This window comes from Carettochelys insculpta, chromosome 22, assembly GCF_033958435.1.
Source record: "Carettochelys insculpta isolate YL-2023 chromosome 22, ASM3395843v1, whole genome shotgun sequence".
NCBI classification, from domain to species: Eukaryota; Metazoa; Chordata; order Testudines; family Carettochelyidae; genus Carettochelys; species Carettochelys insculpta.
Genome location: NC_134158.1, coordinates 18,209,354 through 18,232,750, shown reverse-complemented (window position 1 = coordinate 18,232,750; position 23,397 = coordinate 18,209,354). Strand labels below are relative to the sequence as shown.

General features: G+C 54.2%; 1 protein-coding gene across 2 annotated transcripts in view; it reads left to right on the top strand.

Moving 5' to 3' along the window:
- The window catches only part of NOVA2 (NOVA alternative splicing regulator 2), a 42,023-nt gene extending 18,924 nt beyond the window's left edge, over positions 1–23,099 (top strand). For both annotated transcript variants that reach the window (XM_075016581.1, XM_075016582.1), the window contains exons 3-4: positions 10,908–11,074; positions 15,242–23,099. In XM_075016581.1, coding sequence (XP_074872682.1) covers positions 10,908–11,074; positions 15,242–16,258 — 1,184 coding nt within the window. In that variant the 3' untranslated portion in view covers positions 16,259–23,099. The remainder of the gene's footprint in view (positions 1–10,907; positions 11,075–15,241) is intronic.
- The last annotated feature ends 298 nt before the right edge of the window (positions 23,100–23,397 follow it).

Below are 23,397 nucleotides of genomic sequence, written 5' to 3'. Positions count from 1 at the left end.
CTGGAGTGCCAGGGAAAGAGTAGAGGGGGGAGGGAACCTTCCCCAACCCCTTCCTTCCTGGTGGACGGAGTGTGTTGGCTGCTCCCAACCACTCATAAAGCTCCCTCCTCCCCTGGAGTTCCACAATGTCCCCTTTTCCCTTCATTCCCCTATCATAAAGCAGGGAAAGAGGCGGCAACTGCAGCTGCTTCTGGGGTGGAACACAGCAGGTGTTTAACAACCTACAGCAACGCTGCACTTCAGGATGGGAAATGAGGAAGGACACAGTGCCTACATGAAATTGGGAACAGAGCCCAGGTGTCCTGACTCCCAGCCGCTCCTTCTCCCAGAAGTAAGAATGTCCGATGCCTCGGGGAGTGAACAGACGGATCCTGTGATCCATCCGCTGTCACCCAGTCCTACCCTCTGGGATCTTGTTCTTTTTTGAGCTTATCGTGTTGGCGGTCACACATCCCCTAGCAATGAGTTCCACAGGTTGACAGGGCTGCCTATTTGATAGGGTGACCCTCCTTCTTGTGTTATGTGAAGAGGTAAATGACATGTCCCTGTCACGCTGTCCCCTGCCAGTCATGATTTTATAGCCCTTGAACCAGCAGGGCCGACAGCCACCACAGGCCTCGGGGCAAGGTGGGAGGGGGACTGGCTCCTTGCCCCCTAGAAAGGGGTGGAGCCAAGGACAGAAGGGGCGGGGCTTCAGGCAGTCAGCCCTTCGCGCCACTCAGACCACGGTGCTGCCTCCCACAGAGCAGCGCTGCTGTACTATTTCAAAGAGGCCCTGGGAACTTTTGAAACAGCAGGCCCCTGTGCAGCTGCCCCCTTTATTCTCCCCCTGCATCCAGGCCAACTGCTTATGTATCTCCCCTTAGGGCAAATCTAGACCACAGGTGAGCAAAGTTGGGGGGGGTAAAATTTTGTAAGGGGGAGCGCAGCGTGATAAGCGGTTGGGTCTCAGGCTTATCCAGCTCATTAAAAAGTGGTGAATTATGTTCCTGTTTTTATGTCGGTGTATTCATGTTTACAGCCCGATAATCACGTTTTAAATTCCACAGACTTGTTTTCTGACCTGCGCCATGAAGGTTTTCTTCATATGGACGTAACCGACATCTCTGTCTGTTTGATGACATTAGATAAGTTGGGGGGGTGCTGCCAATACGGGGACAAAACATGGAGCCCAACCAGCAGTTCTGAAACTATGGTCTGGTGTCCCATGAACAACTCGCAGGTGTGCTACGAGCATCTGCCACTGTTCTGCTATCATACCCTGATGCTGTATATTGTGTGTTATTAAACCCAGGTACAATGTTACTTCTCCATTGCTAGGGTACCTGATTCAATTACTTCATTTTGCTTTTGCTGTATATGTTGCTGCTTCTTTGTTTTTTGTTTTGGTGTGACTTTTTTTTAAAGAAAATTTTCATGGGTGTTCCACGTTAGAAATATTATTGTTTGGTGGTCTGGGCTCTCAAAGAGTTTGAGAAACATCTGTCTGCACTACAGCGGAAGGTCGAGTTAAGGGACACAATTCCAGCTATGGGGATTATGTAGCTGGAGTCAACTAACCTTAATTCAGATGTCTGTGCTGCCTCCGCTAAGGAAGGTCGCCTTCCCTTACTCCTAACAAGAGGCAGGAGTAGTGGTGTGGGTGCAGGTGCCCTGTAAGTTTGATTTAGCCCCTACTAGATGCACTAAACTGAAACCTCAGTCATCTCTTTTCCATGTTGAATAGTCCTCCTGCCTGGTCCTGGAGTACTGGGGGAAAGAGTGGAGGGGGAGGGGACCTTCCCAAACCACTGTCTGATGGACAGTGTGTTGGCTGCTCCCAACCACTCATAAAGCTCCCTCCTGCCCCTGGAGTTCCACAATGTCCCCTTCTCTCTCCAATCCCCTACCATAAAGCAGGGAAAGAGGTGGTGATGGCAGCTGCTTCTGGGGTGAAACAAACAGCAGCTGTTTAACAGCCTACAGCAACACTACATTTTAGGATAGGAAATGGGGAAGGATACAATCTCTAAGGCTATGTCTGCGTTAGGGAGTTTGTAAACAAAACTGGCAGAGCATACACACGCGAAATGTGTTTTGTTAACAGAAACTGTCGACCAAAAAGCCATGTAGACGCTCCGGGGGCCCTTTTGTCAATGGAGCACATCAAAAGATCAATCCGCTTTTATGTATAGACGCGATCGGGTGACAGAAGTTTTGTTGGAACATCTCTTCCAACAGTAACTTCTGCAGACAGATTCTTTTAGTGTAGACTTAGTTTAGATGAAAATAGGAACAGAGCCCAGGAGACCTGAGTCCCACCCACACCTGTCTTGTTAATCTCTCCTCACGAGGAATCCAGCCCATGCCTTGAATCAATGTTGTTACCCATCTCTGCATCCTTTACAACTCTAATGTATCTTTTTTTAGGACGGGGTGACCATAGCTGTAAACAGTACTCAAGGTTTTATAGATTTGTATGGAGACAGTATAATATTTTCTGCCTTGTTCTCTATCTCTTTCTTAGTGGTTCCTCACATTCTGGTTGCTTTTTTGACGTCTGTTGCGCATGGAGTGGATGTTTTCAGAGAACTGTCCCCAACAACTCCAAGATCTCTCTTTTGAGCAGTAAACGCTACTTCAGACCCCATCATTGGCATGTATAGTTGAGATTACATCTTCCCGCATACCTTACTTTGCATTTATCAGCACCGAACTTCATCGCCCTTTTTGTTGCTAGGCCACCTAGTTGAGAGAGAGCCCTTTGTAAAGCTATGCAATCAGTTTTGGACTAACCTTGCTTAAGCAGGCTATATAAAATCATAGAATCCTAGGACTAGAAGGGACCTCAGGAGGTCATCTAGTCCAGCCCCCTGCTTCAAGCAGGATCAACCCCATATAAGTCATCCCAGCCAGGACTTTGGCAAAGCCGGGACTTAAAAACCTCCAGGGATGGAGAATCCCCCACCTCTCTCTGTAACACATTCCAGTGCTTCACCACCCTCCTGGGGAAATAGTTTTTCATAATATCCTACTCCCCTCATTCTATAACTTCAGACCTTTGCTCCTTGTTGTGCCATCTGTCACCACAGAGAACAATTTCTCTCCATCCTCGTTAGTGCTCCTCTTCAGGAAGTTGAAGGCTGCTATTAAATCACCCCTTAGTCTTCTCTTCTGCTAACTAAATAAGCCCAAATCCCTCAGCTTCTCCTCAGAGGTCATGTGCTCCAGACTCTTAATCATTCTTGCTGCCCTCCGCTGAACCTGGTCCAGCACAGCCACATATTTTTTATACTGGGGGGCCCAAAACTGGACACACTATTCCAGGTGTGGTAACTGGCACAGTGGCAACTGAACAACAAAACTTTTGTCATTCTATGGTGTTTAAATGACAGCCCGTGGGAAAAAACCAAAACAACAGTCATGCAGCAGTTTCATATAACTGATGGACTAACACAGCTACCTCTCTGTTACCCGTGTGAAAGACAAAAGTTTTGCTGACAACCAGTGCCAGTGTGAACAGCCTTTTCCCAGCAGGAGCGCTCTCCTGTTGACAAAGTTAACACTGCTTATTGAGGGTGGAAGTACAGGTTGAACCTTTCTTCTCTGGCACCCCCGGGGACCTGACCGGTGCTGAACGAGAGAATTAGCCAGACCACAGGAGGTCAATATTATGTAGCACATTATCAACCCTTCCACTGCTGACTGGGCTCTTAGAAGAAGTTTGGGGTAAATTCCAGCAAAATAACAGCCCAGAACACTGAGAGCCAGGACTGGTGGCTGGAAACAAATTTTATGGGACCATGGGAAACTTGGCCACACCCAGTTGCCTGGCTAACTAAAATCATGTCAGAATGGGGACGTTACTGGACCAGAGAGCTTCAGATTAGAGAAGTTCAACCTGTATTTTTTTTTGTCAAAAGAGCCAACAAACAGCAGCTACCAACTGTTAGTGATGCGGCTGTAGTGACACAGCGAGTGTGTTGCTAAAAGCTGCCAAGTGTAGGCAAAGTCTAATTTAGTATTGTCTGCAGGTGTGGTTACCTCATTGTGTCACCGAGTGTGAGGGAATTACTGATCTGCAGTCAGATGGGGCTCTTGGCCTGCAGGTAGAACAGAAGGCTTGTTAGTTGGCAGGGAAGCAGCATAGAACAGACTTGGCAGCACAGAAACCAGAAGCAGTTGGTACACTCCATCTTGGGGCCAGATTTTCCAAAAGAATTTGCTAGTGTAGATACGGCCACGGTGGTGTTTTGTTGGTCATATTGTTTTTTTTTCTTTCTTGTCATACTTGAGATCTACTTGAGACTTTAGTGGGGCACGGTAGCTCAGTTATTTTCTGGACAAATTGGAGAAATCATCTGAGGCAAACAGGATGAAGTTTAATAAAGACAAATGCAAAGTGCTCCACTTGGGAAGGAGCAATCAGTTTCACACATACAGACTGGGAAGCGACGGTCTAGGAAGCAGTATGGCAGAAAGGGACTTAGGGGTAATAGTGGACCACAAGCTGTATGAGTCAACAGTGTGATGCTGTTGCAAAAAAAAAGCAAAGGTGATCCTGGGATGCATTAACAAGTGTGTTGTGAGCAAGACAAGAGAAGTCATTCTTCTGCTCTACTCTGCTCTGGTTAGGCCCCAGTTGGAGTATTGTGTCCAGTTCTGGGCACCGCATTTCAAGAAAGATGTGGAGAAATTGGAAAGGGTCCAGAAAAGAGCAACAAGAATGATTAAAGGTCTAGAGAACATGACCTATGAAGAAAGGCTGAAAGAATTGGGCTTGTTTAGTTTGGAAAAAAGAAGATTGAGGGGGGACATGATAGCGGTTTTCAGGTATCTAAAAGGGTGTCATAAGGAGGAGGGAGAAAATTTGTTCTTCTTGGCCTCTGAGGATAGAACAAGAAGCAATGAGCTTAAACTGCAGCAAGGGAGGTTTAGGTTGGACAGTTGGAAAAAGTTCCTAACTGTCAGGGTGGTCAAACACTGGAATAAATTGCCTAGGGAGGTTGTGGAATCTCCGTCTCTGGAAATATTTAAGAAGAGGTTAGATAAATGTCTATCAGGGATGATCTAGACAGTACTTGGTCCTGCTATGAGGGCAGGGGGCTGAACTCGATGACCTCGCAAGGTCCCTTCCAGTCCTAGCATTCTATGATCCTTCAGAACTTCAGGTGAATGCCCTTAGCTCTGGGTGACTTATTACTTTAAAATGTATCAATTTGTTCCTACACCTCTTCTCTTGACATCTCAATCTGGGAAAGATGAAATGGGTTTTGCATTTAGTTTGAGCCTCTAGGATGTTTTAAAATAGTTTCCATGCAGTTTGCAGGCATTTCCCTGTTGTGACTGTTTTAATCCTGTTAATGGTCTTCCTTATTTTTGTGTAGTCCTTTTTGAAGTCAAATGCTACTGTGATATGTTTCTTTGGTGTTTTCCCTCTACAAAGGTGTTAAATTACACTATGGTCACTGTGTTCGAGTGGGTCAGCTGTGTTCACCTCTTGTCCCAGGTCTTGTGTGCCACTTAGGACTAAGTCAAGAATTGCCTCATCTGTTGTCTTCTCCAGGACTAGCTGCTCCAAGGAACAGTCTAATGGTACATAGAAATTTTATCTCTGTATCTCATCCGGTGGTGACGTACTCAGACACTATGGGGAGAGCTGAAATCTCCCATTAATACTGGGATTTCTGGTTTTGTAGCTGCTCTAATCTCCCTGAATATTTCTCAGTTTCTATCAGAGTCCTGGGTAAGTGGTTGGTAGTATATTTCTACTGCTGTGCACTTACTATAGGTAGGTTTTCACAGCACAGTTATTTTGAAATAACAGCTGTTATTTCAAAATAACTATCCTAGCATCTCCATGGTGCAACCGCTATTTCAAAATAAATTTGAAATTTAAAAATGAGTTATTTCAAAATTGGCCAACCTTATTCTATGAGGAATAGCGCCTGTTTCGAAATAGGTGTTTCAAAATAGGCACTCTTAAGACAGGGAATAACACTTATTTAGAAGTAAGCCAGAATGCATCCAGTGGCTCTATGTCAAAATAGGCCCCCTGTATGCAGATGATGTATTTCGAAATAGCTAAAGTGCAGCGTAATTTCGTGTGTAGCGTTATTTGTGTGTAGCAGCGTTATTTTGAAATAACTTTCGCAATAAGGCTGCTGTATAGACATGCCCTATCAGAGCATTGAATTTCTATCCATAGAAATTTGATGGTTCGGTTTAATTCATTTAGGACTTTTACTGTGTTTGACTCTATACTTTCTTTCACATATAGGGTCAAACTCCCACCAGCATGACTTATTCCATCATTCCTGGATGTTTTCTACCCACATAATGGTATTAATGCTTCCCACTGATGGTTTGAGCATTGGCCAGCTAAACCCAGGGTTGTGAGTTCAGTCCTTTATGGGTCTGGGGCAAATTGTCTTTTTTTTAAATCTGTCTGTCAGGGCTGGTGCTTGGTCCTGCCAAGAGGGCAGGGGACTGGACTCCATGACCTCCTGAGGTCCTTTACATCTCGATGAGATGTGTATCACTGCTTTTCACTGTGCCATCAAGTTTCTGTGATGCCTCTTTTAGCAGTACCCTTGCTTAATACCAGGCACTCTGGTTCACCACTCTTAGCATGTAAACTTCTTACACTTGTTGAATAGTAACAGAGAGGGAGCCGTGCTAGTCTATACGCTATCAAAACAAAAAGCAGTCAAGTAGCACTTTAAAGACTAGCAAAATAGTTTATTAGGTGAGCTGTCGTGGGACAGACCCACTTCTTCAGACCATCACCAGACCAGAACAGACTCAATATATTGAGTCCACGACAGCTCACCTAATAAACTATTTTGCTAGTCTTTAAACTGCTACTTGACTGCTTTTTCTTACACTTGTGTACGAGCACTTATCAAATGTGTCGGTATTCAGTTGTTTGCCTCCCTCTGATGATACTGAATGGGGCACTCTTTCTCTAAGGCTGTGTCCAGATGGCCGAGAAGAGGTTGGCAAAAGATACGCAAATGGCGCAGCGCATTTGTGTAGCTTTTGCCTACAGTTCTGTCAGGAGAGGCTCTTCTGACATTTGGCCCATCCACGTAGGGCCAAATGTCCGGGGCGGGGCGGGGGCGGGGAGAACCCACTGTCGAGACAGCCCTTCCTCCTCGTAGAACGTTCCCACCTGGCAGATTGCTGACAGATCTGCAGTCTGGTCGTGTGCTCTGCTGACCTGCAGTCTAGACATAGCCTAGGTTCCAGTCTGAAGTTGACCAGCTTCTCCCCTCTCCTTTTTACCAGGACATAGAGTACCCTCTTTTCCCCTAAGGGATGTCTCTGATCACCTGTCAGCTTTCCCACAGTCCTTAATGTTAAAATGCCCCTATGACCTTTCTGGCTGTACCTGCCAGCATCTGGTTCCATTTTGATTTGGTGCAGACCAGTGCTATATTTTTTCTAGAAAAAAAGGTGCAGGTGCTCAAGTCTGATGATGACTCATAGGGGTTAGGGTGTGCAATTTTAATGTTGCGGTCCTGTGCTACTGTGGGGCAGTGGGGGCTCCTGTCTCAGTACCCCTGCTGCTGCAGGACCGGTGGGGACTCCTGCCCTGGTCCCCCCTCTGCTGCAGGACTAGTGGGGACTCCTGCCCTGGTCCCCTCACTGCTGTGGGACTGGCAGGGGCTCCTGTCCAGTCCCCCTGCTGCTGCAGGACCGGTGGGGACTCCTGCCCTGGTCCCCCCTCTGCTGCAGGACCAGTGGGGACTCCTGCCCCAGTCCCCCCATTGCTGCGAGACCAGCAGGGGCTCCTGTCCTGGTCCCCATGCTGCTGCAGAACCGGTGGTGAACATTTTTCTGATGTACTAATGGGAAAAAAAGTACCATTCCACCAGAAGAAAAACCCTGGTGCAGACCTTCCTTCCTTTATAGGCTCTTCTTTTCCCAAAAGCTTCTTCCCTGGTCCGAAAACACCTAAACCCTTTCTCCCTACACCAGGTGGGTGGTAAGGGTGGACCATTCCATTGGTGATTTGGTGAGGGTTGGCCGTGGCATTGATGGTAGGTGAGGATGTGAGGGTTTGTGGTGGGTGAGAGTGGGATGTGGCGTCAGTGGCTGAGGAGGGTTTGGTGTCGGTAATTTGTCGAGGACTGGCTCTGGCGCTGGTGATTTGGCGAGGCTTCGCCATGGTGTTGGCTGAGGCTGGTCTGTGACATAAGTGGCATCGTTGGTTTGACATGGGTGGGCTGTGATGTCTGTGATTTGGTGAAGCTGGGCCATGGTGTCAGTGGCTTGCGAGGCTGGACCATAACATCAGTAGCTGGCAAGCATGAGCCACGGTGTTGGTGGCCAGGGGCAAGGGCGAGTTGTGGCATCCGTGGTAGGTGAGGCTGGGCTGGGCTGTGGTGTTGGTGGTTAGAAGGGGGTGGGCTGTGGCAGCTGCGGCTGGCGCTGGTGACTATGGTGATGGTGATTTGGTGAGGGTGGGCCGTGACGTCGGTGGCCGGCGAGGATGGACTGTGGCGTCGGCGATGTGGGCACTCGCCCATTTGTCCCCTGTCCAGTCAGAGCCTCCCGACTGTGTGTGGGGCTGCGGGGATGCAGGGAGCTTGGGCTGTGCCCGCTGTGGCAGTATCCTGGACCCCTCATAGCTCCTGATGCCAGGCCATGGGGGGAGGGGATATCTGGCCTGCACTGGGCCCTGCCCCTCGCCGTGGGGCAATCTGGGCCCCCTTGCCAGCTCTCCCCCTCCTCCTTTCCCTCCTGCCTGGTGGCCTTCGCCTACTCCAGCTGGGGGAGCTCATTGCTGGGGACAAAGGGTCCCTCATCGCCCAGGTAACCGCCGGATGGCAGATGAGGGGGTGCCGGTTGCCGTGGCAACAGGCCCTTGAGCCTCTGGCTCCATCAGGGCTGCTGGGGGAGGGGGGTTTTGAAACGCTGCAGGTTGCCAGGGTAACCTGGCTTTGCCTGTTTTGTTGAGGCAGCAGCGGAGGGGGGAGGCGGGGGGGGGCAACGAAGGGGTGGGGGGATGTGGGGAAGGAGGGGATGGGGGAAGGGGACCAGGCGTCACCGGCAAATGGGGAGGGGCAGGGGCAAGGGTCTGCAGGCTGCGGTTCTGGACGCTCTAATGGCAAAGTGACAAAATCCCCTCCTGACCGCCGGTGAGCGTCGGAAAGCCCAACCACGAGCAACTCGTACCTCAGTCGCAAACCGTACGTGGTCCTGCAACATTGGCAAACGCCCCCTTTAATGTGGGCAGTGCATTGTGGGGTATGATCCTGCAGCTGTGGCTCGATCGTGCGGCAAATACGGTCTTGGTTTTGAACAGGCAAAGGAGGCTGGTGGCGCCCTAGCCAGGAAGGGCACCGTGCCTTTCAAGAGAGAACACTGAAATTAAACCCCAAGTAAAACTGGCAGAATTAAAATGGGTTCGGGAGCGCAAGTCGGGAAGACGGTGGTACAAATACCCGCACGTAGCGTGTGAGGCAGTGGAGTATGAAAAAACTTTGTGTACGTCCCACAGCAAACATTTATCATGCTGCGAATTGTTGGGCACGCGCAGTTCTCAAGATAGGGGTTACGAAATGTCTGGCTTGAGGTTATTTGCTAGGGACCGTCTCGTATTCGCAGGCCTTGCGGCTCTTGAATTATTGAGTTTTTGCCAAATTTGGAAAAAAAGTGTGGTTCTTGCTATTTTGGTTGCCGACCCCTGGGCAGAGGAATATGGTGGGATCGGGGACGTGGGCCAAGGAGATGGGGAAGAGAGCTTGGGCTGTCTGGAGAGGGGACAAAATAGGGGGAGGGAGCTGTGGGGTGGGGGGTTGGGATGTGAGGATGGGGGGGTTTGGGATGTGGGGGGCAGGGGAGAGCAGTGTGGGAAGGGGACGGGAGAAGTAGAGAGGGGACATAAGAAAGGAGACATTACGGGGAAGTCCTTGTTTCCTTCCCTGTGCCCCCACAGGCGTCCCAGCAACGGCTCCGCCACCAGCTGGTGGCGCTTGCCCCACAGGCCCGTTCCCCTTGCCTCTGGGGCTGAAGGTCCCTGCCATGGGGAAGCCTCTCAACCCACAGCCCCAAAGCCTTGGTCAGTGGCTGTCCAGTGGTGACCCAGGGGCGGATTAGCCACACGCCGCTGTGGCCCGTGTGACATACAGAGGGGCCGTACAGGCAGTATAGATATTGTGAGTGGACGTGGCCCATGTCGCACAGAGAGCTACATCTGCAGACCCTTTATAGTAAACAGGTTGACAACCACCCTGCTAGACCCTGAGCTCTGGGGGAATGCCCTGGCTCTGGGAGAGGAGGGGAGGGGGCTGGGCCTCAGGACTCCTGGGTTCAGCTCCACAGACTCCATGTGTGTCCTTGGGGAGGACCAGTCCCAACCTGCCCCACTGTCCCAGAGTGGAGGTCCAAGGCTGGTGGTTGAGGAAGATGCAGGGCGGGGTGCTAAGGGTTCCCCTCCCTAGGTGAGGGGCTGACACCAACCCCATTCCATAGCTAGAGTCTCAGGGGAGCAGAGAAGGTGTGTGGAGCCCTCTGGAGCCCGAGGTGGTCCTGCACACTCACCACCTGCTCATTCCTTTGCTATCATTTGCACACTCACTCATGCTCCTTCCACACCCACTCATGCCCCTCTGGTAAATATTGTTCCTCTCTTAAGCACTCCCACCCCTCGTACACACTCACCTCCCTCCTTCACCCTCCATGTATTTGGTACCAGTTCTCTTGCACGACTGACTGCACATTTGCACACTCACCCCTTTTGTCTCAGTTGTTCTCTGGCACTCTCGTTTCCCCTTTGCACACTCCCCAGTGCTGCCCGTTGCTCCCCTCGTGGGCACGTACTCCCCTTTTAAACACTCCCTCCCTCCCCGCCCAGCTCAGTGTCCATCCATGCCTTGCGCTCCGAGGGGCTAACCTGCCAATGCTCTCTTCCCTCTCAGGCACCACAGAGCGGGTGTGCCTCGTGCAGGGCACGGCCGAGGCCCTCAACGCTGTGCACAACTTCATTGCCGAGAAAGTACGCGAGATCCCCCAGTCCGTGGGGAAGCCGGAGTCTGTCAACATCCTACAGCCGCAGACCACCATGAACCCAGATCGTGCCAAGCAGGTGAGATCCAGGGGAGGAGCGGGGCCTTACCCCAGGGGGCAGCCAGGCATTTGTGGGGGTGGCTGGAGGAGGACAGACCCTGGGATTGTCTTGAGCTCTGCAGCTGCCGGCTTGCGCTGTCTGGTGTCGCCACCCAGGGGCTGTCTGCAGCATGCACTGCCCTCAGCAGCCAGGGCAGGAGGAGGGTTGCACGCCCACTGTAACGTGCAGGAGCTGGCATGCACTCCGCCACCATTAGCAACTCCAGCCTGGCAATCTGGGCCACAGCAGTGGAGTCCAGGGCAATGTTGTCCGTGGGTCTGTGCAGAGGTTGCTGGGGATGCAAGGGGTCTGTCCCTGCCCCAACCCCCAGAGCTGGGGTTCTGAGGTCAGCTCCTGCCTCCAGTGCCGCAGGCAGTGAGGTGGCAGGGTCGCCTTTTGTAGCGGGGAATTTGCTGCCAGCTGGGATGACTGGGGGCTGCCGGCATGGGCAGGGCTGGGCTAGCAGGGGGGCTGTGGGACAGGATTGGGAGGCACACGCAGAGCTGTGGGGGGAGCTGGGCCAGCAGGGAGCTGCGGGTCAGGCATGAGCAGCACCAGCAGAGCTCTGGGGGAAGCCGAGGCTGGGTTAGCAGTGGGGCTGCACTTAGAAGTGCGAGGCACTGGCGGAGCTGCAGGAGGGGAGGAGCCAGGGTGGGGGCTGTGGGTCAGGATCAGGTCCGGGCGTGTGGCGTTAGGATGTTGTTGGTCACTAAGGCCCTGGAACAGATGCTCCTCAGGCCCCTCCCCGCCCTCAGGTCCAGGTGCACATGGCATCACCCAGCCTGGGGGAGAGCCACATCTAGGCAGGGGCCGCCGGGTGGTGGGGCACCAGGGTCCCCTTAGGACAGCGCCTGTCACTTCCTGGAAGGACACAGAGCTGCCATCACATCTCACTCGGTATCATGCAGAGACACCCCCTCCCCCATCCGGGCCGATGGGGCTAGGAAGGGAACCTTCCCCTCGGCCTGTTCTCGCTGTGTGGGGGGGGAATCATCCCTCCAGGTCCTTCCCCCCAGGGCAATACAAATTCTGCCCAGTTTCACCAGATATACAAGTCCAGCCCCTGGGTGCACGGGACTGTAGCAAGATAGGGGGGCCAAGGACACCTGGGCTTAATCCTCAGGTCTGCGAGTGGAGGGGAGCCCTTGGGTTAGAGCAGCAGGGCTGGGGGCCCGGACTCCTGGGTTCTAATCCTGACCCTTGGTATTCACTCCCCTCCCCCAGGGAAAGGGGCTTGGCACCACCCCGTGTCCTCTGTAGTTCTCCGCAGGCTGCCAGGTTCCCCTTTCCCCCACCTCATCCCCAGGCCCCTTTGCCCTCCTTTCTCACACCTGCATCCTGTTGTGTGGCCCAATCTGCAGGGGACTAGGCCAGGTCCCAGATGACAACCATCTCCTCCCCCAGCACAGGCCAGCCCTGATGGTCCCTTGGCAGGGAGGGAGCTGTGGGGGCACAGAGCCTGCACCTCCCATCCAGGGGCGGGGGGCTGCTTGCAGAGTAAGAAGGACTCACTTGATCTTCCCAGCTGTCAGTGAAACAGGGGAGGAATGAGTCTGAAACCCCCTCCTGCCCAGCATGCTCCTGCCCTGCTCCCCACAGCACCCCCTACTGGGTGATGCTGGGGCTGGTGATGGTGGGAGCTGCCCCCACAGCTTTCTGCCCCATGCCCCACAGCGCCCCCTGCTGGGTGAGGCTGGGGCTGTGGCTGCAGTAGCTGGGAGCTCTGCCCACAGCCAGCTTCTGCCCCCACAGCACCCCCTGCTGGGTGAGGCTGGGGTTTGCTAAACTCTCCGGAGAAATCTCCCACTGACCAGGAAGCAGTGTGGGTCCCAGGTCCATATCTCGCCCTGTGCTGGGAGGATGGAGCACCAAGGGCCAGGCCCGGGATGGTCCCTCTCCTGTGCAGCCAAGCGCGGCTGGGCATGCCCTGGTGGGCTGTATTTTAGTTTCCCTCCATCTGCCCCATTCCTGGCTGCCCCCAAAGGACCCTGGCTCCCAGCTCAGGCAGGGGAGAGCAGGGAATGGTCTCTGAGCTGAGGAACAGTGGGGTGGGAGCAGCTGGGAGCCAGTGGCAAAGCTGGGACCATGGGGCCCTCTGCTCCCCTCCTGGCTCCCCAACCTAGGGGGGACAGCAAGCTGGGGTATGGCGACAGGCTCTGGAAAGTCCCTGGAGCACATCAGGAGGAGGAAATGGGTGATCCAAAGTTCTGGGTGGGAGTGGAGTGGGGTCTAGTGGTTAGAGCTGAGGGTCTGGGAGCCAGAACTCCTGGATAATACTCCCAGCTCTGGGGGGGAAGTGGGGTCTGGTGGTTAGAGCTGTGGGGGGCGGGTTGCCAGCCAGGGCTCCAGTACTCTGTTTTCTGGCCCTTGGCTTCCAGCTCATATAGAGGCAGCTGAGACCAGCCTGTGCGCAGCCCAGGAAAGGGGCTAGATGCTGGGGTGGGGGAGGGTAACCTTGGGATGGAACTGGGGGGGCGGGTGTTGCCAGATGGGATGCGTTGAATGCTGGGGACTTGGCAGGGGGTGGGGGGTCTATACCAGGATCCAGGGGATGCCCAGAAACTGGTCTGACATAGAGGAATGGCTCTCTCCCTGCAGGGTCCCTTAGGCATGCGGGTGGGGGCCAGGCTCTGGGATGTGTGAGGCTGCCTGGCCTGGCAGGGCCTCACGCCCTCTGTGTTGAGGGCTTGGAGCTGGGTGGGGTAGCCAGGGCTCTGTCCTGGTGGGTGGCCCTGAGCAGATTGTGTGAGGGGCAGGTCAGCTTCCCCCCCAGCCAGTTCCTAGCACACACCTCACACCCCCCCATGCTGTAACCACTGGACGCCCCTGCCCTTCCATGCAGGTGGGTGAGGGGTGTGCAGAGGAGGGAGCTGTTAGAATGAACTAGTGATATGCCTCCTCTGCTTCCTAGTGTTCAGGTCCAAACCCACCGCCCCCTGCTAGCTCAGCCCTGGGCTTTCCCCACAGGTCTCCCGGTGCCCCCCTCCACTCTAACTCACAGCCCCCTGTTACCCCACCCCCTGCTCCCCAATGGCTGCTCTGCCAGTGCCCCTCCATACAACCCACAGCCCCATTGTCCCAGCCCTGGGCTCTCCCCACAGCTCTGCCGGTGCCCCTCACCCACAGCCCCGTTATCCCAGCCCTGGGCTCCCACCCTGGGCCTGAGGGGCATGGCAGAGCCAAACTGCTGCCCTCTCCTGAGGCTGAGTCTGTTTGGGGCCTGCAGCCGCTTGTTATGCAGGAGATCGGCTTGGCTCAGCTGCTGTGGCGTTGCCCTTTGCTTCCAGGCTAGGCTTGTACAGTGGGTGGGGGGGGGTACACCTGCCTCTCTCCCCAGGCAGAGCCCGGTTCTGCCCCTAGCCCCACGCTGGATCAGTGTGAGTGGCCAGGCTGGGGAGATCCCATTGGGCTCCTGATTGAGGCCCTGCAGCCCTGGATCATCCCACAGCCCTTCTCTGACTCCCTCTTAAGTCTGGGATATACCTAGGGCCGGGCACGCTGCACTCTGGGTGTGCCCAGGGCTGGGGGCAGGGGTCGGTGCCAAGGACTGGAGGTGTCTTGGGCTGGGTGTGCCACGTGCTGGGTGTGCTGAGAGCTGGATGTGCCAGGCTCTGGTTGAGCTGGGTGCTGGGTACAGTGAGCTCTGGGGGTGCTGAGGGCTGGGTGCTGGATACACTGAACTCTGGGTGAGCCAAGGGCTGGGTGAGCCGGATCTGGGGTGCTGAGGGCTGGGTGAGCTCTGGGGGTGCTGAGGGCTGGGCGAGCCAGATGCTGGATGCACTGAGCTCTGGGGGAGACGGGGGAGCTGGGTGCTGGGCGTGCTGTAGCTTGCCTTGCAGGGTGCTGCTGCTGCTCTCCATGGTGCTGAAGGGGACCCTGCTCCAGCTAGCAGCATCTGGGCAGCGCCCAGGAGTCACAGATCTCTGGTGGGCCCAGCACCCCTGCTAGGCTGTCCATGCAGCCGGGCAGGAGGGATGGGTAATCCTTGTATGACAAAGATCTCACTATTGAGAGGCCCTGTATAAACTGCCTTGCGCCCTATCCCACAGCAGCTGCCGCACAGTGCTGGGGGTCCCTGTATAAACAGCCCTACAGAGGGGCTGCCGCCTTCCCTGCTAACTCCCCTCCATCTCTACCCCTCGGCAGGCCAAGCTGATTGTGCCCAACAGCACGGCTGGGCTAATCATCGGCAAAGGGGGTGCCACGGTGAAGGCCATCATGGAGCAGTCGGGGGCCTGGGTGCAGCTGAGCCAGAAGCCGGAGGGCATCAACCTGCAGGAGCGGGTGGTGACGGTCAGCGGGGAGCCCGAGCAGATCCGCAAGGCAGTGGACATCATCGTGCAGAAAATCCAGGAGGATCCGCAGAGCAGCAGCTGCCTCAACATCAGCTACGCCAACATCACCGGCCCCGTGGCCAACTCCAACCCCACCGGCTCGCCCTACGCCAACTCCACGGACGTGCTGCCAGCCGCTGCCGCCGCTGCTACCGCCTCGGGTCTGCTGGGACACACCAGCCTGGCCAGCGTTGGGGCCTTCCCGGCCGCCCTGCCGGGCTTCTCCGGCAGCGACCTGCTGGCCATCAGCACGGCCCTCAACACCTTGGCCAGTTACGGATACAACACCAACTCGCTGGGGCTGGGGCTAAATTCTGCTGCCGCCTCCGGTGTGCTGGCCGCTGTGGCAGCCGGTGCTAATCCGGCTGCGGCTGCCGCCGCCAACCTCCTGGCCTCCTACGCCAGCGACGCCTCTGCCAGCACCAGCACGCCAGCCGGCGCCGTGGGGGCCTTCACCCTGGGCTCCCTGGCAGCCGCCACCGGGGCGGCCAACGGCTACCTGGGCACGGCCTCCCCGCTGGTAGCCAGCTCCTTCCTGGCCACGGAGAAGCTGGTGGAGAGCGCCAAGGATATGGTGGAGATTGCGGTGCCGGAGAATCTGGTGGGGGCCATCTTGGGCAAGGGGGGCAAAACGTTGGTGGAGTATCAGGAGCTGACAGGCGCTCGGATCCAGATCTCCAAAAAGGGAGAATTTATTCCGGGCACCAGGAACCGTAAAGTCACCATCACCGGCACGCCGGCAGCCACGCAGGCCGCCCAGTACCTCATCAGCCAGCGAGTGACGTACGAGCAGGGGGTGCGAGCCACCAATCCGCAGAAAGTAGGGTAGGGCTGGAGGGCGCCGCCAAAGGGAACACCCCATTTTAAAGTTCAAACCGACCGACCGACCGACCGACAGGTACCCCTCCCCCACCCTGCCCATCCCCCGCACGCCCCCTCCCAGACACGCATCCCCTCTGATAGGGAGCGGTTCCCCCCAATCTAATGACCAGCTCCGATCCAGATGCCGTCTCCGGATCGGCCCGCGGACCTTGCTGTGCGTTCTGTCTGATATGTATATATTGCACTTTTTTTTTTTAATAGAAAAAGAAAATGGGTCAAATTATCTCTTTATTTCCTTTCTTTACAAATTTGCTTTCTGCCCCACCCCTCTGGACAAAATCCCCTGCCCCTCACCCCACCGCCTGCTCTCTCAATCCGGGGAGCAGGCTGCTCCTTGGGGAGCGAATCTATTTAAAACGGGGGCGGGGAATGGATTTTGACCCACAACGGGGGGATGGCAGGCTGGATGGATCAGTCCATGCTGAGACTGCCGGGGGTGGGGCATGAGCCGAAGCTGCCATGCATAACTCCCCCCCCCGGGACCTCTTCTTAGCTGGGTCCTATTGAACTTAAGCTGCGACGTGGCATTTTGCTGATGCGTTTTATTTTCTGTGTGTAGATAGACCAATTGTGTTAAACTCCAGGGTGCGGGGAGGGGGGTGTTAAGTTAGAACTGGGGTTGTTTTATGTGGGCTGTGGGAGTAGTTCTTCATATCTTCAGCAAAAGTGAGGGGACCCACCTCCCCTCTTCCTCCAGACCTAGAGCAACAGGTTTTGACAATATCTTTCGGTGTGTAGCTGGAAAGGGGCAGTGCCGTCCGTGTGGGAAGTGAGGGTCTATCTGTGGAGTAGCCCCTGGGCTGGGTGTTTTTTGTCTTGCTTGGCAGTGTCTGCTGGAGGGTGGGAGGATGAGGAGCAGCACGTGAAACTGTGATAACGTGCATGGTGTGATGGTCTGTGATGTAATGTGGCGTGTGGGCTATTTCTTGTGATGTCATAGGCTACATCCTCTGACATCACCAAAGTCCGCCAGTGATACAGTACGCTACTTCTTGTGGTATAGGAGGTTACTTCCTGTGATGTCCTAAGCTACTTCCTGTGACATCATAAATGTCTATCAGTAATGTTGTATGTTACTTCCTATGGTGCCGGAGGCGGCTACTTGTTGTGTAAACGCTGACCTGGGGCATGTCAACCTCCATCCTGTGACATCATAGGCTGCTTCCTATGATGTCATAGGCTGCTGGACAAGGACAAGCCATCCAGGTGCGGTTTTATTTTCCTTCTGGGCTGTTGTGTTCATGCTGGTGTTCCATGTGCCTAGGATGGAACATGTCCCCGTGTTCCCTGGGAATGCGAGCACCCGAGCCCCTCTCAGCAGGGCAGCGACAGGGTAGGGCACCCAGCCATCCCTGCTGCTTGCACAGGTATGTTCGGGGGGTATAGCATTAGGGAAGCTGCCTCCCTGCCATTACCACACAGTGTTAAATCCTGGCTGGAGCGGAGGCGGGGGAGTGGATAATGCACCTTCTCAAGCTTTGGATGTCACCACTCCCCTTATTGCTTCAGGGAAGGGACACTGATCCTGTCCCTCTTCCACAGACCCCCAGCCCGCACCCCCAGGATCTCCTTGCAGGATCGTGCAGTGTTATCCCCCTGAGCCGGTTGGTTTGGGGGCATTTCAAGGGCTCCCCCTGCTGGCTGTATGGCAGCGAGACAAGGACCTTGCTTCACATATCAGTGACTCAGGGCAGTTCCCTGAGAGCCAGCTGCCCAGTAGCCCCAGGCTGATGTGGCGATGTCCCTTAGCCCCTGGGCTAGCACTGGCATCCAGCCCAGGAGCCCTTGGGCTAGTGCCGGCGTATTGGGTAGCTAGTCTGTGATCAAATCAGTGCCAGTGGGGGAGGAGAGGGTCATTCTCCCCACTATGTTTACAACAGCCCCCTTTTTTGATGCACCACTTTTGCCAGGGTCCCCCAGGGCTTCTGGAAACGGGGGTATTTCCCTTTCGATCAGCTCCCACACCTGTCCGCACGGGAGCGCCCAGCTGCAGGCTGGCTTGTTATTGTAGGGTCTTTCAGAAACATTGGGCCTAACAGGTGGGATTGTTATTGTAACGTTGCTTGTGTGTCAGTTTTCTGACACTGATGCGTTATTGGAGCTCTGGGTCGTATACACTGGCTTGCTATTGTAGGGTTGCTCAGGAGCTGTGGGCTAAACATGCTGGTTTGTTTCACGCGGGTTGCTTGTGACCCCAAGACTGAGTCGGCTGGTTGGTAACTGAAGAGTTGCTTGTGAGCATTTGGGACAGCAACCTTCTTCACTTGAGAGAGGCGGGCATGAAGTAACCATATCACTGGGGGAAGGGTGTGTGTGTGTGTGTGTGTGCGCGTGTGTGTGCGCGCACGAGCCAGTGCTGTGTTCAGAGAGAGCCCCCCTCCCCCGGCTCCCACAGCCCAAATGCTGTGCCCAGAGGGACAGGCTGTTGTCTTGAGACCCAAACACAATCACAGAAGAGCCCTACCTCCATCTGACCCCTGCATGAACCCCATTGCCTCCCAACCGTAGGGCCCCCCTTCCCATCTGACCCTGCAACGCCCTCCCCGCCAGCCTGAGGGAGCCCCATTAGCATTGGCACTTATCCCATTATCTTCCCCCCCACGACACTGGCACTTACCCCATAATGCTCCCCTCCCCAGAGGGTGGAAAAAGGATCCAAAAAGTTACTTGAGTAAATGTACAGCTGCTTTGGGGGGAATGTAATTAAGTACATGTCACTGGTGCCCCTCTGGAAAAGTACTTGAGTAAAAGTACACGCGAGCATGCGAGCCACATCTTGATTGTACTCAAGTATGCAGCTGCACTTTTACTCAAGTAACTTTCTGGGTCCTTCCCCCCCACCCCTCCCCAAAGGAGCCTCCTCCCCAGGTGACACCAGCCCCTCCCCTCGCCCAGCGTCCAGCTGTGGATTTGTGCAATATTTTACCCGGACCCCCAGCTGGCCGTCAGCCCTGGCACAGATGGGTTTGCGTCGCATGGCACTTTGCAGGCTCCAGAGCTCACCAGGAAGGTGCAGAAGGGGCACAGAGGGGCCCAGCATCTCCACATTGCTCCGCAGATGGACTGTTGGCCAAGAAGTGGGGACAGACTCGGGGGACGGGGCTAGTGGTGGGTCTGGGATCTGGGAGGGACCCTTCTGTGCGCGCTGGCAGAGATCAATCATTTTCCATTCATTAGCCGGGGTGGGGGGGGGCGGGGAGTCGGGGGGGGGATTTGTAACCTTTTAAACTAGGGAACAAAACAAATGTGAAAATATTTACTACTTAAAAGGAAGCAATATTTAAGTAGCATCTTGCACTGAATCTTGGAGCTGGCCTGTGGGGCAAAAGAGCAGAGCCAGGATGGCAGGGTCTGGGCCCGATCCTGTGCTGGGGTCAATCAGCCTTGCTCCACCCACGTGGGGAGCTCCGCCCATTCCTGCCAACCGTGGGAGCGGCCTGCCCGGTCCTGGGAACTTTTGTGTCGAACAAAGCGTGCTGCTGTAGCCTCTGACGGGGGTCTTGCATATCAGACTTGGCAAAGGGAGGCGGGAGGAGGGGGAGGGAGCTGGTTTTTGTGCCAAACTATTTGTCTGTCTTTTTCAATACATGCCTGCAGAGGGAGGGATCATCCGATTTAACACCAAAACGATTCTGGGGGTTGTGCTATAGACACCTACCTTACCTCTGGGTGTAACATGGGCTGGCTTTAACATGACTCCCTCACTGAAAATACTGCAACCCTATCTGAAAATACAGCAGTATCTGAAAACACCACAATCATCTGTCCTGTTTTCCTAAAGACACCTGGATAAAAGCACTACAGTGATGTCCTAAACCCCTACCATGACACCCCAAAATCCTGTAGTATGATAAATCAGGAGGTTGTCTTCAAGACACCCTTTTAAAATCACCAGACCCGTATCTTCTAATACCACACCCCAAAACATTTCAGTAACATTACGATAACTTGGGGTGTTTTCAGAAATGCTACAGTTACACCCTAAAATACTGCAGTAGCATTAACCGGAGCTGTTGAGCTTTCAGTCACTGGTGTCGCAGGACGTAAGGATATGTGTATAAAGTGAAATGTTCCACCATTCTCCTGTTCAGTCCCAAGTAGTGTAGTAAGTAGAATCACTCACAGATGTCAGAGCCAATAATCTGAGTTCTTCTTGAACTCTTCACATGCTGGTTTTGGTGACCTGTCTAATTTTGGGCGGGGGAAGGGATTTCCTAAAAATGCTTTTCACGGGGGGGGGAAAAAAAGAGTCACTTTGGCATGCAAGGTTTCCAGCCAGTTACGTGGGCAAGGAATCTGAACCTGACACTGGCCATTTAAACTCCCACTAAATTATTAGCTGAAGTGTGGAGAAAGACATATTCCTTAAACCTGGAAGAGATCCAGTCCAGCCCCCTGCATCCGCTATTACCATCCCTGACATATTTTACCATATTACAGCTATGTGGGGGAGGGATAGCTCAGTGGTTTGAGCATTAGCCTGCTAAAACCCAGGGTTGTGAGCTCAATCTTTGAGGAGGCCATTTAGGGATTGGGGCAAATAGATGCCAGGGATGGTGTTTGGCTCTGCTAAGAGGACAGGGGACTGGACTAGATGACCTCCCAAAGTCCCTTTCAGTTCTAGGAGACAATTACATTTTATTTTTATTAAATCTAACCTGCCCTGGGCACTTGAAAAGCCCCCTCAAGGATTGAGCTTACAACTGTGGGTTTACCAGGCCAGTGCTCTAACCCTGAGTTCTCTCTCCCCCCATAGCTGTAATATGGTAGTAACTGAGATCCCCAATCATGACCCAGAGCACCTTAGTGTCAGGTGCTGTACATTAGATGTATGACTGCAGCTCCTGAGAGTCCGTCATGGACCAGATCTGCTTTGTCCCAGGTGCTGTCCAGACACAGAGCCAGAAGACACTGGCTGCCCCTATTTAAAAAACTACCTGGGCAAATAGGAAGAGGAAAACCCGCATCAATTTCCAAGAGCGTCAGGACAAAAATAGCTTCCAAGTTTCCAGATCCCAAGGCCATGACTGTGACTTTTTTTACCCCACTGTCGGAGCTAACCCTGTTGCGAGATGGAGCAGTAGCAGCTGACAGTCCCTAGTACTGTGGTGTTTTGGATGATCCTTGCAGGAGGAGGCCCGAATAAAATACAGGACAACGTCCTTCACAAACTCTCCCCTAACAGAGCAGTAATGTTACAGCCAAGGGCCGCCCCATGACTCTACCATGCTGGAGTATTTTGCATCCTCCTTGTGGAGTGCTAGGCGGCCCGTGTAACAATACCATAGCATCGTTCCTTAACCTGGCAAAAGGCTGCAGTGAGAGTACTCTCAATTGTAGCATGTTAGAATTAGTACCCGGCCGTGCTGTCGAGCTTTGGCTTATCAGCAGAATATGGTGAGTCTACTTAACCCCCTGCGTTAGGCAGCGTTTGGCGGTTGTTAACCATAGCGCTGCCCTTTCGGGTCACTCCTGCAGAATGTGATAAGAGTTGCTTGTAAGAGATTCCTATAGTCCATATTTGTACAGCACTCTCCAGTCAGACCAGCGGGAGAGGGATAGCTCGGTGTTTTGAGCATTGCCCTGCTAAACCCAGGGTTGTGAGTTTTATCCTTGAGGGAGTCAGTAAGGGGCAAACAGATTTTTTTTTTTTTTTTTTTAAAAAAGGCTATTTAAGCTGCCATGGGGTCCTGCCTCAAATAGCAGAATTTTTGTGGCCCCTTGTGAGAAGCAGCATGCTCTAATGGGTAGAGAATTGCAGTCGAACTGGATTCTGTGCCCAGCTCAGCCACTGGCCTCCTGGGGAGACCATGAGCTGGCCTGCTCCGTGCCTCAGTTTACCCATTTGTATATAGGAAGTGGCCCCTTTTCCAAAAGCATTTTGAGCTCCGGAGAAGAAATGAGCTATACAAAATCTAGGTAAATCTCAGCACGAATGCTTAGAAAATGTTAGCCTTCGCTGAGACAGCCCCCAAATACTACAGCAAGTTGGAGCATTTTTGGGAGTGGGGGGGGCGCTCAGTGGGATTATTCCAGGCCATTCCTCGGAGGATCTGTTCCCTTTGCAGCATCTATCTGAAAAAGATCAGGCTTTTCTTTTGAAGTGCCAAACTTTTTATTTCTAGAGAACATGCAGCTACTGAAAAGGGGACGGGGCGGGGGGAGAAAGACATTTTTAGATGTTCTACAAGATTTAAAAGAAAAAAAAACTTAAAAAGGGAAAAAAAAAATAACATAGCGTCGTAGGTCGCCGATAGCGCGTTAGCGGATCTGACCCCTGGGTCCTTTCTTAGCAGCTTTTAAAGAATAGTCAATAAAAGAATTTTAAAAAGCAAAATTAATTGAGAGAGAGAGAGAGAGTCATAGGGCCAGGCTGTCCAAGGGCTTTAGGCACCAGCTGCACCACGGGGGCCTAAGCCCCTTGGGTGGCCTGGCCTCAGCTCTCCAGGCTTTCATCTCAGCGACGAGGGAGTCGGCCCACTCCGGTTGGCTAGCGCTGTGTGTGTCCCGCCTGGCGGTTCTTGTGGGGGGTGGGTAACACGGTGGTGTCTCGCATTCCCCTGCCGCTGCTGCCTCGTGGCCCGGAGTGGGGGGCCGGGACTGGCATTCTGCAGCCTGCACCTTCACCCTGGGTGTCTGAGATGCTGGAGGGGAGCGGGTGCCACTCCAGCTGCTCCATGCCAGGGGGTGGCTCAAGGGGCGAGCGCAGGAGGAGGGAGGCGAAGGGGGCAAGTCACAGGAGCGGGGGGCCAGGCTGCTGTCAGTGCTGGGGGGGCAGCACTGTGTGGAAGGGGGCGAGCTGGCTGTCCTGCCCACTCATGGGGCGCCCATGGGCCAGCCGGGCTCTCCAGGCATGATGCAAGCCACGGGCAGCCGCTCCGGTGCGGGCTTTGCCTAGGCCCGGTGCCTCTGGGCATCAAAGCCGGGGCTGTGAGGTCGGGGCTGGGGGGCAGGCCCCCCGCTCCCCATTGGCATCACGCGATGCCAGCCTGGGGCCCCTCCAATCAGCCGCGGTTTTTGAATGGGAGAGTTCCTGGCCCAGGCTCTCCCCATCCCCCCTCCGGCTCTGGGGGCCGAGCGGAGCGT